At 38.8% G+C, this 17,691-nt stretch overlaps 2 protein-coding genes across 2 annotated transcripts; both read left to right on the forward strand.

The window, feature by feature from the left end:
* The first annotated feature begins 1,506 nt into the window (after positions 1-1,506).
* c9orf72 (C9orf72-SMCR8 complex subunit) lies at positions 1,507-12,491 on the forward strand. Its single transcript, XM_036573913.1, has 10 exons — positions 1,507-1,614; positions 2,783-3,306; positions 4,667-4,762; positions 4,853-4,917; positions 6,406-6,478; positions 6,595-6,711; positions 7,991-8,226; positions 9,930-9,987; positions 10,209-10,318; positions 10,896-12,491. The coding sequence occupies exons 2-10, from the start codon at positions 2,860-2,862 to the stop codon at positions 11,080-11,082; spliced, it is 1,389 nt and encodes a 462-aa protein (XP_036429806.1). The 5' UTR covers positions 1,507-1,614; positions 2,783-2,859; the 3' UTR covers positions 11,083-12,491.
* A 2,129-nt stretch (positions 12,492-14,620) lies between these two features.
* LOC118810282 (phospholipase A and acyltransferase 3-like) lies at positions 14,621-17,691 on the forward strand. Its single transcript, XM_036573914.1, has 4 exons — positions 14,621-14,697; positions 15,733-15,832; positions 16,863-17,131; positions 17,481-17,691. The coding sequence occupies exons 1-4, from the start codon at positions 14,683-14,685 to the stop codon at positions 17,601-17,603; spliced, it is 507 nt and encodes a 168-aa protein (XP_036429807.1). The 5' UTR covers positions 14,621-14,682; the 3' UTR covers positions 17,604-17,691.

The raw sequence follows: 17,691 nt of genomic DNA on the forward strand, positions 1-17,691 counted from the left end.
TTTCCCTGTGAGAAAGGGTGGCACAGGGCGCATGCATCTCCACTCTTCCACACCAGCGAATGCTAAAAGGATGAGTGGGGTGGAGCGGAATCATTCAGGCAGACATAATGGCTCAGTAAAGAGCAAACATGACAACGGCTAATCAGTGCAATGAGTCCTGATCAAGGAGGGGATATGTGTGCGGGAATGTATAGGCACACACCAAATTTCCTTCAATTACACAAATGCACACATGTATGTACACACACACACACACACACACACACACACACACACACACACATGTACATACATATGTATGCATGTATCTATATATATATATATATATATATATATCCTCACAGTCAAAATCAGGCAACTCTGGAAGTGCTGTTGCTGTGTATTTCTCACACATTGTCAGATGAAGCAATCTGGAGGCAACGCCCATTAAGAGAGAGAGAGCCAATAGAGCCGGATGCTTCTTCGTGGTGCTGTCTAGTAACCTGGCCATTAGATGCATGGAGACGGTTGCTAGGCGCTGCCTAAAAGTGTTGCTAACGGTGCTGCACACTATTGTTACCATGACAACTCGAATGCCTATACCTCTTTCTCTGTCAGCCTGTTAAATCACGGAGGAATCATCTGAGCAGAGGAGACTCATTGCGCACAAATGACCTGTTGCCCACCAACTCAGACATGCTGCCTTCAGACATCTTATATGATCTGGGAGAATCTACTGAGAGCATCCTTTAAACTCACATAACCACAGCTGGTTTATGTGATAGATCTCACAGTAAAACATAATGGACTAGTGAATTATACAGTGCTGGGGGACATTTTCTTTATGTTCTAAAGGGTCAGAGATAAATATGTCTGACATTAGGCCAATTTCAATGTGTGTGTGTGTGGTGTGAGTGTGTGTGGGTGGGTGTGTGTGATGGAGAAAACATTTACCTTTATTTTAAAAAATGCAGCTTATTTGAAAAGTAAAAAGCTTTATTTCCGTTTGGGTCCCGAAGTTAGTGTTAGGATTAGATTAGGTGTAGCACAGCTGCATTTATCCACAGTAATAAAGTATCATGCAAATGTCCATGAAAATACATTAGATAGGAATGCAGATTTACTTGTCTGGTGGTGTGTGTGTGTGTGTGTGTGTGTGTGTGTGTGTGTGTGTGTGTGTCTGTGTGTGTGTGTGTGTGTGTGTGTGTGTGTGTGTATTACCGTAGTGAGCCGATTGCAGTCCTATTGCAATAAAGAGCCAGGATTGGTCAGTATACCAAAATAAGAAAACAGCTCCATCTAGTGTCAAACAGAGTAACATGCAACAATCCACCTGCAAGTGCAAAGAATGGCCTCATAATGTACACCAGAGTATACAGTACATGAATAACTGGAAAGAAACATACAAATAAACATATTAAAAAATCAGCTTACTTAATATATGGATAAAAATAAAATAAATTTAGGGACAAAATAAATAAAAACACAAGAAGAAAAAATAAGACATGCCCCCAGAGGGCAGTGTGATGTTGGACGACTACTTCAACACCGCGCTACTCTTCTTCTCAAATGTCAACAAACAACACAGGAAGGGCCCGACATTAGATTTTCTTCGAGTATCGTTATAAAAAACGGGTAAGCTGAGCTTAAATCTGGTATTTAGAATACATGACACCAAAGTAAAACATCAGTAAGCAGACTGTAAGTTACTAAACCGAAACTGACTGATATGCACGTGATGATGCGGGTGCGACCAGAGCCGCTCATTGAAATCAGTGGTAATGTTGATGGCGCTCAGGTTCATGTTCTCGTTTTAGCTTTCATGCTTCCTGTAAACGTCAAGGTTAAATCTAAGGTTTCTTTCATCGCTTCAGTCGTGCTAAATGATGTTTTGTCTCCTAAAAATCCTCAAACTGTATCCTCAAAGTCTGTAGCCGGGAAAGGCGAGGAGGGGCTCGCGCACGGAAATGTGTAGAACGGGATAAGAAGATAGGGATGCGCCGATGCCGGAATTCTGGGACGATATTCGATATTTTTTCATGTACGTCCTGTACATTTTCCGATTTCGATACAAAGACACTTATTAAATATAGAAACTACCTGGATTAGCATTACAGATAAATAGACCTTTCATTTCTGTATGGTTATAAAAGCAGTAAATTGAATAAAATGCAGATATTTTAGCCCAGCAGCCCAGTGTCAGCTAAACAATCTGTTCTTCCAGGGTGGCGTCATCAAATATCGATTTGAAGTATCAACCAAATCTAAATGCTGATGATTATTTTTTAAGCAACTATTTGATGATACTAATATGATTCTGATATCATTGTGCATCCCTAATAAGTGTTGTGATTTTTAAAATTAATTAATTAATTAATCAAAAAATCAATCAATTAATTAATTAAATGGATTTGAAATGCTTGACATGGATTTTTCCATGATGGGCAGTCGTCTTCCCACAATGCTAAATTGAAAATCATATGTACATTCTACTACTGCTGCTACTAATAATGATGATAATAATAATAATAACGACAATAATAATAACTCTTGTTGGTAGAGGTCTTTTCATACTGGTGGCAGCACAAAGTACAGACAGGTGATAAAGTTTAAGCGTAATAGAAGAAATTCAAGCTGAGTTTGATTTTCTTCTGTTATTTTTTACTGTTCAGTAACAGCAATATAAGAAAAAAAGGAGCTCTAAATAAAATTAAACTCCAAGTTAATGTTCTTAGTGGTGATGTACTTCAGTGAGCTGCTGAGCAGTTTAATGCCTCTGTCTGTCCTGTCCTAATTCACACAGGTTGAATCAGCGTGCCACCACTGTGTGTGACTGCCTGCACTGTGAAAGTGGAAGACAAGTGGAGTGAGTGAGGCACTATGTCTGCTGCCTGCCCGCCACAGTCTCCGGCCGTGGCTAAGACAGAGGTGCTTTTGGAAGGATGGTGCCCTCTTCTAGCAGCTACCTTTGCCTACTGGGACAACATTCTGGGGCCTCGTGTACGACACATCTGGGCCCCCAAAGGTCAGGGGTCATTACTGCTCAGTGATGGGGAGGTGACTTTTCTGGCCAACCACACACTGAATGGCGAGATTCTGCGGAGTGCCGAGAGCGGCGCCGTGGACGTCAAGTTCTTCGTCTTGTCAGAGAAAGGAGTGATCATCGTCTCTCTTATATTTGATGGAGAACTGAAGGGCGATAAAAACACCTGCGCCCTGTCCATCATTCTGCCTCAGTCAGAGCTGAACTTCTACCTGCCCCTGCACAGCGTGTGTGTGGAGAGGCTCAAGCACATTGTCCGCAAAGGGCGCATCTGCATGCAGAAGGTCTGTAGCTCAAGCATTCTTTATTTTCACTCTAAGCACAGTTTGCACTCACCAGATGAGTTAAGACGAAATGGTATTACAATGTTTTAGGGTGAATATTGGTAAAGTGGGACATTTAAGTATGATCCTGTTTCTAAATGGGTTTATACTTCAGTGATCAAAAAATTTCAAATAAATTTTATGTTTTTTTCTGTAAGCAATTTTTCCTTTGCCCCATTTTACCAATAAAATATTGGCATATATTGGGGCAGGTTGCCTCTGCTAAAGTGGGACAGCTACTCGGGAGACTACGGGGTGGATACTGTCTTGTTGTGTTCCATATTTATTTACATGTCAACAGTAATAATTACAGTTATCAGTAATAAGCACTTGCCAATAGAGGTTCTCCATATTTTTGCAAGTAGATCCGGAGGCTTTTATATTTTATTTTTCTGAAACAAATAATCTGTTAAGCTTTTCGAAAACCATAAAACAGGCTGGACAGTTTTAGTTTGAAAAATTATTCCAAAAACACAGTCATACGGTCACACAAGTGTATCAGTCATAAATATATTTTTTGCACATTACAGACATTGCAATATTTTCTTTAAAGTATCACACTCTGTCCGTTTCTTTGGATTGAAGAAATTAAAGCACCGATATAATGGTAAACTAAATTCCCCTCCCTTTTTTCTTATTTTATGATTTGAGGATCATGATGAAAAGTGACAAAGACAGTAATATTTCTGAAAGTGTCCCACATTTCTCCCTAAATGGCAGTTTCGGCAGTGTGAAGTTAAAAAGATGAACATTGTCTATTTTAGACTCTAGTTTTAGTGTTACTTTTAGCATTATTTGCTTGACGAACCAACATGCTTGAAAAATCAACATGCTTGACCAGTCAAGCCTACAATGTGCTTGAAAAACTGGTTGAATTTAGAACAGAGGAGAGAGAGACGCTCCTTCCAGTAATTTAAAAATCTTCTATTAATAATTGACTGCAATACTAAATGTTACATTAATATAATGAGAGTGTGAACTCTCTCCAGGAGATTGCTGGTATAATTAGATTATGAGGTTAGAAATTACGAGGATTGAAAACATCAAGCAGTGACTAAGATTATGTCAACAGTTTTGACCAATACCAAATTATTTGATGAGTGTGATTGATTAAAAGGATGGACACCCAATCAACATAGCTGAAAACCTTCGATCACTGAGTGACTTTGAGGTTGTAGTCACGTGAATTGTCGTTTCAGTGTAAGTACTCAGTTTTAGTGATAACATTCTAGACCTCTGTTGTCTAATCTCAGGTGTAAACTGGGCCTTCAAACTTTTTGAATTCTGATTTGTCTGATCTGGGTGTTGTCTGTATTTGCAGGGTTACAGCATTATCTCTATGTTAACGTCTGAGATCGTTCCCATCATGGAGCTTCTCTCCTCCATGAAGACCCACAGTGTACCGGAAGAAGTTGATGTGAGTCTTTCTTTTCTCATTACCTTTCTTTTATGTTCTTTTTCTCCTAACAAAATGTATATATTTTTATGTAATCTTCTTTTGTCATAGATCAAAGACACATTATTGAATGATGATGACATTGGAGACAGCTGTCATGAGGACTTCCTGCACAAGTAAGTGCTAAGAGCAGGAACTGCTCAAAGGTTGTGAAATGGAAGAATATCCTTTAGGGTCAGAGATGTGGTGCAATTGGTCTGTGAAGTTATTAGAATCAGTAAATGCTTGGTTATGCCTTGTTAGTTTGAAAGTGTTGTAAAGGTAGCATGTAAGGCTACAGCCAAGGGCTCTCTTTCAAAGTACAGTTGAAGTCATAATTTGACATGCACTTAGGTTGAATCATTAAAACTCATATTTATCCACTCCACAGATTCCATGTCGACAAACTATAGTTTTAGCAAGTTGTTTAGGAAATCTACTTTCTACATGACACAAGCAATTCTTCCAACAAATGTTTACAAACAAATTATTTCTCTTATAATTCACTATATCAAAATTCCAGTGGGTCTGAAGTTTACATACACCAAGTTGACTGTGCCTTTAAATGGCTTGAAAAAGTCCAGAAAATTATATAACGGCTTTAGAAGCTTCTGATAGGCTAATTGACATAATTTGAGTTGGCATACCTTCATGGTCTACTTACCTTTTTGCTTGACATCATGGGAAATCAGCCAAGACATCAGAAAAAGAATTATGGACCTCCACAAGTCTGGTGCGTCCTTGGAAGCAGTGTCCAAATGCCTGAAGGTACGACGTTCATCTGGTCAAACGACAATATGCAAGTTTAAACACCATGGGACCACACAACCGTCATACCGTTCAGGAAGGAGATGCATTCTGTCTCCTAGATGAGCGTACTTTGGTGTGAAAAATACAAATCAATCCAAGAACAACAGCAAACAATCTTGTGAAGATACTGGAGGAAACAGGTACAAGTGTCCATATCAACAGTAAAGCCAACAGGTGCAACTGGGTCTTCCAAATGGACAATGACCCCAAGCAAACTTCCAAGGTTGCAGCAGAATAGCTTAAGGTAAACAAAGTGAAGGTGATGGAGTGGCCATCACACAGCCCTGACCTCAATCCCATAGAAAATTTATGGGCAGAACTGTAAAAGCGTGTGTGAGCATGGAGGCCTAAAAACCTGACTCAGTTATATCAATTGTGAATTTCCCCACTGTGGGACTAATAAAAGATTATCTGATCTCTTGTCTTACCAGTTCTGTCAGGGGAAATGGGCCAAAATTCCAGCAACTTATTGTGAAAAGCTTGTGAAAGGCTACCTGAAATGTTTGACCCTAGTTAGACAATTTAAAGGCAATAATACCAATACTAACCAATTCTGAGCCATTGGGAATGTGATGAAAGAAATAAAAGCTGAAATAAATAATCGTCTCTAGTATTATTCGGACATTTCACATTCCTAAAGTACAGTAGTGATCCTAACTGACCTAAGAGAAGAAATGTGTTCTAGGAATAAGTGTCAGGAATTGTGAAAAACTTGAGTTTAAATGAATGTGGCTAAGGTGTATGTAAACGTATGACTTCAATTATATTTGTGTGTATAAAAAGCATTATAAATAGTTTCTGTTTTTATGTTTCAGAGCCATCAGCTCTCATCTACAGACCTGCGGCTGCTCCATCGTTGTTGGCAGCAATCCAGACAAAGTCAACAAGGTCCACTTGCATGCTCGATATTACAACACCACTCATGTAAAATGTGTTAATGTGTTAATTGTTGTTTGCTGACACGAGCACAGTGTGTTTACTGGTTGGGTTGTTTTGTGCTGTAGATCGTGTTCACGCTGTGTCTCTTCCTCACTCCCGCTGAGAGGAAGTGCTCTCGACTGTGCCGAGCTGACGACTCCTTCAAATATGACACGGGGCTATTCGTTCAGGGCCTGCTCAAGGTATGCTGCCCACAACAGTACACCCGGTTCTCCACACACCAGCAAACACAAACTCTTAAAGGACCCACATGCAACATTTTTCTTTTCTTTTGTTCTTTCCCCCGAGATCCACTTATGATGTTTGCAAGGGTTTGTGTACCAAAAACAGTGATTATTAATCGTTACATAACCATTTTTCAGCCTCTCTTTATTCCTTAGAATTAACCAGCCTGTTTTTGTTACTGTACTATTAAGACTGAAATATGTAAATGAGCTCTGTTCTGATTGGCTGCCCTGTTTTGTACCTCATCCAAACATAGGTGCAAAGGTGCAAAATGAAACTAAAACCCTTTTTTTGAGTAATGCTATAGAACAGGTGTGTCCAGTCTTATCCACAAAGGTTCTGTGTGGCACACCCGATTGTACTTGTACTAATTGTTAAACCTACTACTTAAATCAGTTGGTCTCAGTCTACTAACACTTAGTCATGTGTACTCCTGCTTTGTTGCAATGAAAACTTGCAGCCGCACCGGCCCTTTGCAGATAAGATTGAACAGCTCTGCCACAGAGAAACTACTTTTGTTTCCCTGAAGAAACCTTCAGTGGATGGTTCTTTAATGAATTGTTTTTGAAATGAGATGTGAGAGTGTGAAAACCCTTGTTAAAGTTTAACATACCTCCACATAATATAAAAGTTCTGTACCAGTTAAAGGATTTTCCTAAAAAACCAAATGTCCAAACCAAGAACCGTTTAGGAACTTTTGTTTTAAGAGCGAAAAGAGCAGAAGTACTTTAGGATGGAGATACATGAAAAAGTTTATCATTTTAATTGGGTGCCATGAGGGCGACTTTGTAAAGAAATTAACTGAAATTGGTGGGGAGTTTCGGGAGTTAAGACGCTTTAAAGTAGAGTTGTTACTTTAAATAACAGTTTTAATAATTTGCTTTGCCAAATGAAAGAACATATTTCAAACTGCAGTCAAAGCAAATGAAAACAGAAACTAAATATGAGTATAAATGCATTCAAGTTTGTTAATGTTCTGCAATGTTACACTTACTCTGAATAAAGTAAAGATTATTATTTGGGTAATGAGTGTTTTGAAAAAGAAGTCTGAAACTGAATCATGACATTAAGATCAAAAGGCAAATCAAACATTTTTTGACTTGTCACATCCCTGCATTTCATGAACTGCAGTCACTAGGAAAGGTTGAAGTGGAGTTTAATTACTTTGTGTGACTGTGCAGTGATTATTGAGTGCCTTCTGTAGAGTGTAAAAGGATCTCCTCTTTCTCTACACAGGACTCTACAGGGAGTTTTGTTCTGCCTTACCGGCAGGTGCTGTACTCTCCTTACCCAACCACTCACATAGACGTGGACATTAACACGGTGAAGCAGATGCCTCCATGCCATGAGCACACGTACCACCAGCGCCGCTACATGAGGGCTGAGCTCAGCGCGCTCTGGAGGGCCGCCAGCGAGGACGACATTAGCCCTGACAACCTCATCAATGCCCAAGATTTCTTCACCCCTGACTTGTATGATCTTTTAAACACCACTGCTGCCACCATATACACATAATCAGACAATTCTTTGTCCATCGGGTTTTGAACCTACTGTTAGGACGGGACAGGTTAATTAAGAGAGGCCCGAAAATAAGGAGTAATTAGAAAGAAATTTTGCCACTCTGTTAAATTTGTTTGTCTGTATTGTCCTTATGATGGTTGTATTAATGAAGAGCAGCAAGAGAGCTATATTTATCAGCACAGCCTCCTGCCAAGATACTTCAGTGCTTAATGATGATAAAAACTGCTGGCCGACCGCCAGAAAAAAATGATAATTGCACTAAGAAATTTGCCCTGGTTTCAATCAATGCAGACTGCTGCTGCTGCTGCTGCTTTGAAGGCATTGAAAAGAGACATTAGATTTATGAACACCCTTATGCTACACTTTCAAACCCACTCAGAGGCTTAGTAGACCTGCTCTTTAGTCTCTTACTGTATGACTAATACTGTGGCTTAAAATCTTACAGTTGCTAAGCCACTGATTTGCCATGGCCTACATACTATAGTCCCATTCACCCACAGTGACTCACCTATTCACTACTAAAGAAATGCATGGGCTGTTTCATGCATGGATGGTACAGTTGTGTATGTGTTTCCATATACTGTACGTTCAGTTTATTAGGTACACCTTGTACCTGGCCATTTTTTCACAAGCACCTACCATACACATTTTTGTAGGTATACAGTTACAGTCTGTAGCCTGTACATCAAAGAAATGTACCAGCGCAGTTCCCAATAACATGCCATGAATATGTTGATATCACTTTGTGCTCAGAATGGTCCACAACCCAAATAATATCTGGTCTTGATGGTCCTATGGTTATCCTTTCCATTGATGGATCGGGTAGAGGGTAACTGATGAATTGTGCAAAAATAGATGGGCTACAGTCAGTAATTCTAAACCTACAAAATGAAAATATATGGTAAGTGTAGGTCAGTAAGTGTACAGTACTGTGGAAAAAAAGTCAAGAGTCCACCGTTTATTTATTTTATGGCCATTGAGTACAAGTTGGCCATTTTTCAGGAGATATTTTTGGGGAGATTAAATAAAAGACATTTGGATAAGGAAAGGGAATAGCAAAGGAAATAAGTGGAAAAAGTTTAAAAAACTGGACCTGGTGGACCACCAAAAATATCACCATCAGATAAACAGCTTTCATCTATGAGAGATGCTATGATTTGCTGCTATGGCTGAAAGGATGTGTAGCTGTCAAGAGGCCATTTCTGAGAACAGGAAAGAGACCAAAAAAAGAAGTAAACTTGCAAATCAAACAAAAAAGCTGCTGGTGTTCTTAGAACAACTGACCAGAGCCCAGACCTCAACATCATTGAATGTGTTTGGGATCACGTGCATTGTGAAAAGCAGAAATGCAACCAACTTCCAGACTGAACTTTGAAAGAGTGTAAAAATATCCCTGCTATTTTTCGTTAACTTGAAAACAGGTCTTCTGAAAAGAATTGAAGCTGTAATAAAGGCAAAGAGTGGCCAAACTAAATCATGAAAAAATATAATTAGTTGTTGAGGCTTCGGTGTAATTTTCTTTTAAATACATGTGTACTTATTGTCAGTTTTGACTGGAATAAAGGGTGGTCTCTGACTTTTGCACAGTACTGTACAGTAAAAATTCTACTCCTTTCTATGACCATGCAGTAATGAGGCTTTTCTCCTCGTCTAGGAATATATTTCAGGACGTGATGCACAAGGACACACTGGTGAAGTCTTTCATAGATGAGGTAAGAGCTGTTCTCACCTTCATCTCTTCCAAGCAGTACTTTCTGGTTTGCCTGGATACAGGAATAATAATATGGGTCAATACAGTAGCCATTTCATCTAAGCTGCCTCTCACAGTGAAGAGTATGCGGCAGTTTCTCTTGGGTGCTGAAGACTTAACAATAAATATGCATCATGAGCTCTGATACTTCTGTCTTGTGTGTGGATGTGTATGTGTGTGTAGGTTTTCCTCTTGAAGCCAGGCCTGTCTTTGCGGAGTGTCTACTTGTCCCATTTTCTCCTACTGCTGCACAGGAAGGCTCTGACACTGCTCCGATATATTGAGGACGAGACGTATGTACCATAGTGCTCTACAGATCTAACCAACACATTTACCAGGCAAACTCATACTGTATGTGTACATTGACCTCGTCTTATCGGTTATAGTGATACATACTCAGATAGGCATCACTACACCCATTAATCAAACTGAATTACTGCGTGTTGGCTCTTTCAGTGTCGCTGAGTGCCAGATCTGGAGAAGGTAATTCCTTGGCAAAGTGCCAAGCTGCATATTAATTTAAGGTTTTTCAAGGTTATCAAGTGCAGATTTGCATGTAATCAATGCAATCTGGGAGATCTACAGAGCATAGGCTACACATAACAATGTGAGAAAATCTGAAAAAACAAAAAACCAAGGAACGTGTAGTCAGTAGGGAGGTCAACCCAAAGATACTGGTATAAAGGAATTAGAACAGCTATCAGTATCCTCTTTAAGATCATCACATTTTTTACTCACAGAGAATAAAAAGCTTTGCTCTGTTGTTATTATTGATCATGGTGCTGCTAGTGATTTGGGGTCAGCTGGGGCAGGAAGTCTTCATTGTCTGATGTTGTATTGAACACTATGGTGGTGATAATGTTGTTGTAGCCAGAAGGGGAGGAAGCCGTTCCGGTCACTGCGCAATCTGAAGACTGACCTGGACTTGACTGTGGAAGGTGACCTGAACATAGTTATGGCAATGGCGGAGAAGCTGCGGGCGGGTCTTCACTCCTTTGTCTTCGGGAAGCCATTCTTCACCAGTGTGCAGGAGCGTGACCTACTCATGAGTTTCTGACCTTTCACCTCTAAACTCACCTCTAAAATGGACACTGTGCCAAGATACTGTCAAGAATCCACAAGACCGTCTGGAGTGCTGTCAACTCGTGTTCAAAGTATGGTCCTGTGTCAAGTATTGTATATGTATAGTGTATTTCTGAGGATAATCTGTAGACCTTGCATGACCTATAAATGTTCTCAGACAAAACAGCATAATGTTCTGTGGATGTGTAACTTTTTGCATCGTGGATTATTTTGCTTTTAAATATTGAGAACTCCTCCAGATAAACGCTGTGCAAACTACAACTGTGTTGTAGTTTATTTAAACTATTATGAAGCTGCCATACAGCCCCCCGATGGTACAACTTTGCTCTTAATTCCCTTTATGCTGCAAGCAAAAATGGTTTGTTTTATAACACATTACAATGACTTCTCAATATAAATGAAATAAATATACTTTCAGACATAATAAGAAGGCACGGCCTTGCTGTGGAATGTTGTCAAACCTTAAAGGAAAAGTTTTCACTTACTCCAGATCAGCCAAGACATGTTTGGTGTCCAAATTGTTCTTCTTTAGAACTGGACCTATGAGGATAACATTGCTAACAAACACTAGAACTAAGTAGTCGCCCAAATCCATTCTGTAAAAAAAAACATATCTCCAAACCACATCCACATCTTTCTTAAGGTTGTGCGGACTTGTTGATGTGGCTTACAGCACAGTATGACTTACTGTGAACTACAGAAATAAACAAAACTTCACTGCTACAGGCAGCTATTTCAGCCAACACCAAGGCAAGTATTATTCACAAGCTTGTCTTGTATCAGATTCCTCCATAATTCAATGGTCTTCATAACAAAAACTGATTCTAGATCAGTACCCTTACTCCTGAGGTGTACTGATCAACCAGTGCTATTGTCTGAAGTGGCTGCTTGACGTTTTGTTAATTTGTATAGTTCACAGTAAGTCATACTGTATCCTAAACAACATTATCAAATCTACACAACCTTAATGAAGGCCTGGATGTGGTTTGAGTTGGATGAAAGAAGTTGATTTTTGGTTTTGGTATTTTTACAGAAATTATTTGGGCTACTTGGGTGACTGTTGAATACTAGCATTTGTAGCAATGATAGCTTCACTGCTCCAGTTCTAAACTAATTTGGCAACATTTGGACTCCAAATGTGTCTTGGCTGATCAACAACATCTGTGGTAAGTGGAAAACTGTGTAAATTTGATTTTTTAATTTTTTTTAATTATTATTATTTTTTTTGTTTGCTGAAGCTGTCAATTAAGAGAGATCATAAAGTTGACTACTCATTTAGAACTGTAGGCCAGAGATGTTGTTTTTGTTTTTCTTTTAGAAATTCAAGCTAGTTGTAAATGCAACGTTTGAAAATAAAAGCAGAGATATACATACTTAAAGATACTTCAAGTCAATAAATCATCATTGGTGTAAAGAGTGTATGTAAAAACGAATACAAGAAGTCCAGACAATTTTGGGTAGAGTTTTAATAAAATGCTTTCACATACTAGTAATTGAACATGCTTCTTCTAAAGCAGCAATACCAATAAATGCAACATTTTTTTTAACTGTAGAAAGTATACTGAGTATACTAACTTACCTAGGAACAGCTGTTTGGCTTTAACATAGTATGCAGCTGGGGAGTGTCATTCTTTCCAAATATAAATAGAATGGTAAGGCGTGGGGCAAAACCTATTTTTATACCTTAATGACACCTGAAATAATTTGAAGACTGTCAACACACCACCCAGGCTAAACAGGAGAACTCAGCTATGATTTACGCACATGGAAAGGTAAACACTTTCAACCAAACTCATTGGAGTTGAAAAAGTAATCTGAATGTCTATGTTTTATTTTTTATGGATAATGTGCAGTATCCGTTAGTAAACTATGGTAACTTTCTGAATTTACAAACCTTAATTCCAAAAGGTTGGAACAGTATTGGGACAATATTGTATTGAAAACCATACAAACAAACAACACTTAGTAATCATTAAGGGACTGAAGGCACCAACTGATCCAAATTTAAAAGTGCGATTTCCTAACTTTTTTCTGTTACAGCAGAGCGACCGTACAGTGCCTTTGTTATTGTATTTTGGGCCTTATTCAACACATGTTTATCCACCACACATTTAAAGAGGGAGACGAATCTGGACTGTTGGCGGGCCAGTCTAGCATCCAAACTATCTGATTACACAGGCGTGCTGTTGTAATGTGAATGCGGCTTAGTGTTGTCATGTTGAATTAAGCAGGGACTTCTCTGAAAAAGACAATGTCCAGAGGCATATGTTGCTCCAAAATGTTAATGGAATTTTTCTGCATTTATGGTGCTTTCACAGATGTTTCACAACCAGCACTAATGCACTAACTTACCACGTCAGATTCTGGCTTTTTAACTTTATGCTGGTAACAATCTAAATGGCCCTTTTCTGTTTTGGTCTGGATAACTCAATGTCCATTTAGTCTGTAGACAATCTGAAAAGTTGACTCTTCAGACGGCAGCATTTCTAGACACTATTGTCATACAGGTTCCGCTGTGCATAGTACAGTCCTAACTTGCATTTGTACATGCAGCGACAAATTGTGCTTACCAACGATGGTTTGTCAAAAATAGCCCCAAGCCCATGCGGCAATATCCATCAGAGAAACTTGCTAAATTGTAATCCAGTGCCATCTGAGAGGTCAAAGATCACCATCAATCAGTTGTGGTTTTTGGCCTTGCACTTTATACATAGAGATTTCTTTGGATTCCCTGAAAGTTTTGAATTCTTGTAAAATTCTTGTAATTGCTTATTGCTGAAAAAGAGGCTTAACTCACCAAAGTTTCTTATGAAGAAATTTCTTCTCAAAACCCACTTATGCAGTTTTCACGAAGATTCTGAGATTCACCATTGTTTTCTTATTTGGAACTTGTTCTCAGGTAAGAACAGAATCTACACACATTCAAGAGCGAAACGTTTTGAACAGTTCTGCAGTTTAAGAACACGTCATGAATGTGACGTAGACTTTCTTAGGACCCTTCTCAAAAACAAATTAAGAAAAAACTTATGAAAACTTATGAGGCCCATTTTTCTTAAACTGTTAAATTGTTCTCTGATGCAGTTTTTGGCAAAGCAGTGGGCCACCCTGGACCATAAAGAACGGGCCAGGATGCACCCAGGCATTGCATCACCTGTCTAAGGTGGTTTTTGAAAATTTTGATGTTTCTAGTCTTAAAGCCCCCCTCACCCCACCCAACACACTAGTTTCTTCACATACTGTGCCAGCTTTTCTGGCACTGAGGTTCGTATATATCTTAGGTATATAGGTCTGTTTCAGAAGGGATGAAACTGAAAGTGAACTTGATGGTAAATAAAGTGAAACTAATATATTGTAGCCACAAACAGAAAAAACCGCGTAATAGAGAAACTGCTTACCACATTTGTCCTCATCATAAGTAATTACGTTTTAAGATGCAGGCGCTTGTTTATTTACCGATAAGGAGAGGCGGGTCGTTACTAGGGCACACCCTATAAGCGTCACTCAGCAGCTGTGAGGCTTTAAAAACGGTGACGATAGTGTAATCGTTCTTGCTCTGCCTTTCTAACCTCCACTCATGTCAGGAACAAAGGTAATACCATTTGTAATTTGCTAATGCAAGGAATTTAGAAGTTTAATTATCTGCCTTTTCACAATTGCAAAAAAAAGTATGTATATGTGTGTGTGTGTATATATATATATATGTATATATATATGTATACACACGTGTGTGTGTGTGTGTCTCTCTCTCTCTCTCTCTCTCTCTCTCTCTATATATATATATATATATATATATATATATATATATATGGTAAATTACATTACTTGTTCTTGCGCGGTGCTACAGCAGGTTCACGATGTGTTATTGCAGGCTTACTTTTGTGGTATGGATTATTAACTACATAAATGTTGAATGAGTAGCCTTTTACACAGGCGCTAAAAAAGCACCTCATCTGAGTCTGATTTGTAAGTTATCATGCTGTGTTGGGTTAGGCACTGGTTTCACGAGTGAACATGTGAAAAAATACAAGTTCAGAGGTTTACGTTGACATTTACAGGATTAAAAAGAGACTGCCTATATTTATACCCAGGCCAAGGCCGGGCGTTCTCATAGATGTGAAGCAACCAAAACAGCTCTGGTTCAGCTACCCAGCAAATCATCACACCTTCAGTCAGATAAAGCTGCCAAATCTGTTTATGTAGCCTTTCCTAATGCTTCATGTAAATATTGTACAGGGCAGTATTAATCTGGAGGCTTCTGTAAATTGGTGCGCTTTCAGTGTTTCAATGTTTCAGTCCGGTTTATTTTCGAACCCACTGAACTTAAACGGGAAATAGCAGGAATAACGCAGCAGGTCAGTGATTATCAGTAACAACCAGGCGACGTCGACGTGCTTCGTGGTCACCTGACTCGATAAACTATCTGTCAGATTAAAAAGTAACTTGAATTTGTAGACAAAGCAAAAATATATCCAGTGGATGACAGCCAGAAAAAAACTAACTTTCCTAACGAGGTAAAGTTGAGATGGTACTGAACTTTGTAATTTTTCTAACAAACACCGTGAAGCCTGACTCCTTCATGCAGTTTAAATCTTAATATAAAAATCATTTCTTTCACTTCTTCCAGAAACCAGAAGTTGGGGATCTCATAGAAATCTTTCGTGTTGGGTACGAACACTGGGCCATATATGTAGGTGATGGCTATGTCATTCATCTTGCTCCACCATGTGAGTAAACAAAATCAGGAGAAAACTGGGTGTTTGCTTCCTTGTGTACGATCTATGGGAGTACGTTTATCATTTGGCCCTTATGAGTTTTATCTTAAATATGTGTAGTTCTGTGTAATCCCTGTCAAGGTCATCTCTATATTCCCATAGCCCCATGTTTCAGCCCTGTGTTGCCTCAACGCAAATGTAAAACCAACAACTATACCTCTGGTATATTTAAGAACATACCTACTGTATCTTACACTGTTAGAAATAAAGATTCTCTGCATGTACATTTTTCACTCTTCAAGGTACAATGTAAATCTACCCTCGAAGGTACAGCAGTGGTTTTAAGGTCCAAGTGTGAACCTTAAATATGTTTTTCCCAGGTAAAAAGTGTGTATTTGTACATTTTCATAACGTAATGTTTTAAAAAAGAGCAACAAAATAAAAAGCCTGGAGACGAGACAGGGTGTGTGGAGTCACTACAACTTAGAAAATGTAATTTTTATGGATTATGGTACAATTATGTTCCCTGACTAAAGGTGCTGAGATGTACCCGTAAGGGTGGCGCATAGGTCTCATTTGAACCTTTTGAGGTAGAAATACGTATGTTTTACTGGGAAAAACTTATTTAAGGTGCACAATTGGGCCTTAAAACCACTGTACCTTTGAGGGTACATTTTCCATTGTTGATGCCTTGATGAATGAAAAATGTACCTGCGCAGAACCTTTCCAACAGTGAACTTTATGTATGATGCACTATGACTTCAAAAATGGATTGCATAACAAAGTTTGCTTATCTGATATAACCAGCTGATTGAAGACAATTGTGTTCCTGTGGAAAGATTTACTCCTCTAGTCTATTATGACCTTGGGAGACCATGACCATGACCTTAAGACCACAGGCTCCCATAATGTATTATATTGCAGTCTTAGTCTGAAGTCCCACTGCTTCTCTTCTTATCCCTTCCCTATTTACCTCTGTAGCACTTGAATATTGCTAGAGCTCAATTGTACCAATTTAAAACACATGATCCTTATCCTTTAGCTGAGGTGGCGTATGCTGGAGCCAGCAGCGTGATGTCGGTGTTCCATGACAAAGCAGTTGTGAAGAAGGAGAAGCTCTCAGTTGTGGTGGGGGATGATAAATATATAGTTAACAACCTTTTGGATGATGAGTATGAGCCCCAAGACATCTGTCTGGTTGTCAAACATGCTCACCGTCATGTAGGCAACATGCTGTCTTACAGCCTATTCAGCCACAACTGTGAGCACTTTGTCACAGAATTAAGATATGGGAAGCCAAGGTCACGTCAGGTGAGCTACGCAATGTTCCATGTATGGTCGGTTTTGTTACAGGTCAAGCCAGTGTTAAATCACTGAATGTGTCCAATGTCATATACGTGTGTGTGTGTGTGTGTGTGTGTGTGTATGTATGTATGTGTGTGTATATATATATATATATATATATATATATATATATATATATATATATATATATATATATATATATATATATTTATTTATCTATCTCATGGTAACCTTTTTGTTACTTTACATAATGATAAGTGGTGAAATATACATTTTTCAAAAACAGTCAGTCTAAACTACTTTATTTTCAATTATTAATATTTGTTCCCCATCTTTTCCCTTTCTTGTATTGTAGGTGCGAAAAGCTGTTGGTATTGGTGTAGCTACTATTGGAGCAGTTGGTATTATTGCTGCGGTGGTAGCAGCAGCAGCAGCGCTGTTGTCTGATTCTGAAAAAGAGGAAAAAAACAAATACTGATCTTTCTTTTAGACTAGACACTTGTACTGTCAGACTTTTGTATGTGCCTAGTAAAATGAATAAATAAAACCTCTAACTGAATTAGAAA

The sequence above is a fragment of the Colossoma macropomum genome, unplaced genomic scaffold (genome assembly GCF_904425465.1).
Source record: "Colossoma macropomum unplaced genomic scaffold, Colossoma_macropomum, whole genome shotgun sequence".
Classification (NCBI taxonomy): domain Eukaryota; kingdom Metazoa; phylum Chordata; class Actinopteri; order Characiformes; family Serrasalmidae; genus Colossoma; species Colossoma macropomum.

What these genes read in the sequence shown, in the direction of transcription:
- LOC118810282 (XM_036573914.1), top strand. An exon ending in CATTCATCTTGCTCCACCAT is followed by an intron (nt 15,833 to 16,862) that starts GTGAGTAAACAA and finishes CTTATCCTTTAG; the next exon opens with CTGAGGTGGCGTATGCTGGA. An exon ending in GGAAGCCAAGGTCACGTCAG is followed by an intron (nt 17,132 to 17,480) that starts GTGAGCTACGCA and finishes CTTGTATTGTAG; the next exon opens with GTGCGAAAAGCTGTTGGTAT.
- c9orf72 (XM_036573913.1), top strand. Translation starts at nt 2,860, where the DNA reads ATGTCTGCTGCCTGCCCGCCACAGTCTCCGGCCGTGGCTAAGACAGAG. An exon ending in GGCGCATCTGCATGCAGAAG is followed by an intron (nt 3,307 to 4,666) that starts GTCTGTAGCTCA and finishes CTGTATTTGCAG; the next exon opens with GGTTACAGCATTATCTCTAT. An exon ending in GATTTCTTCACCCCTGACTT is followed by an intron (nt 8,227 to 9,929) that starts GTATGATCTTTT and finishes CTCCTCGTCTAG; the next exon opens with GAATATATTTCAGGACGTGA.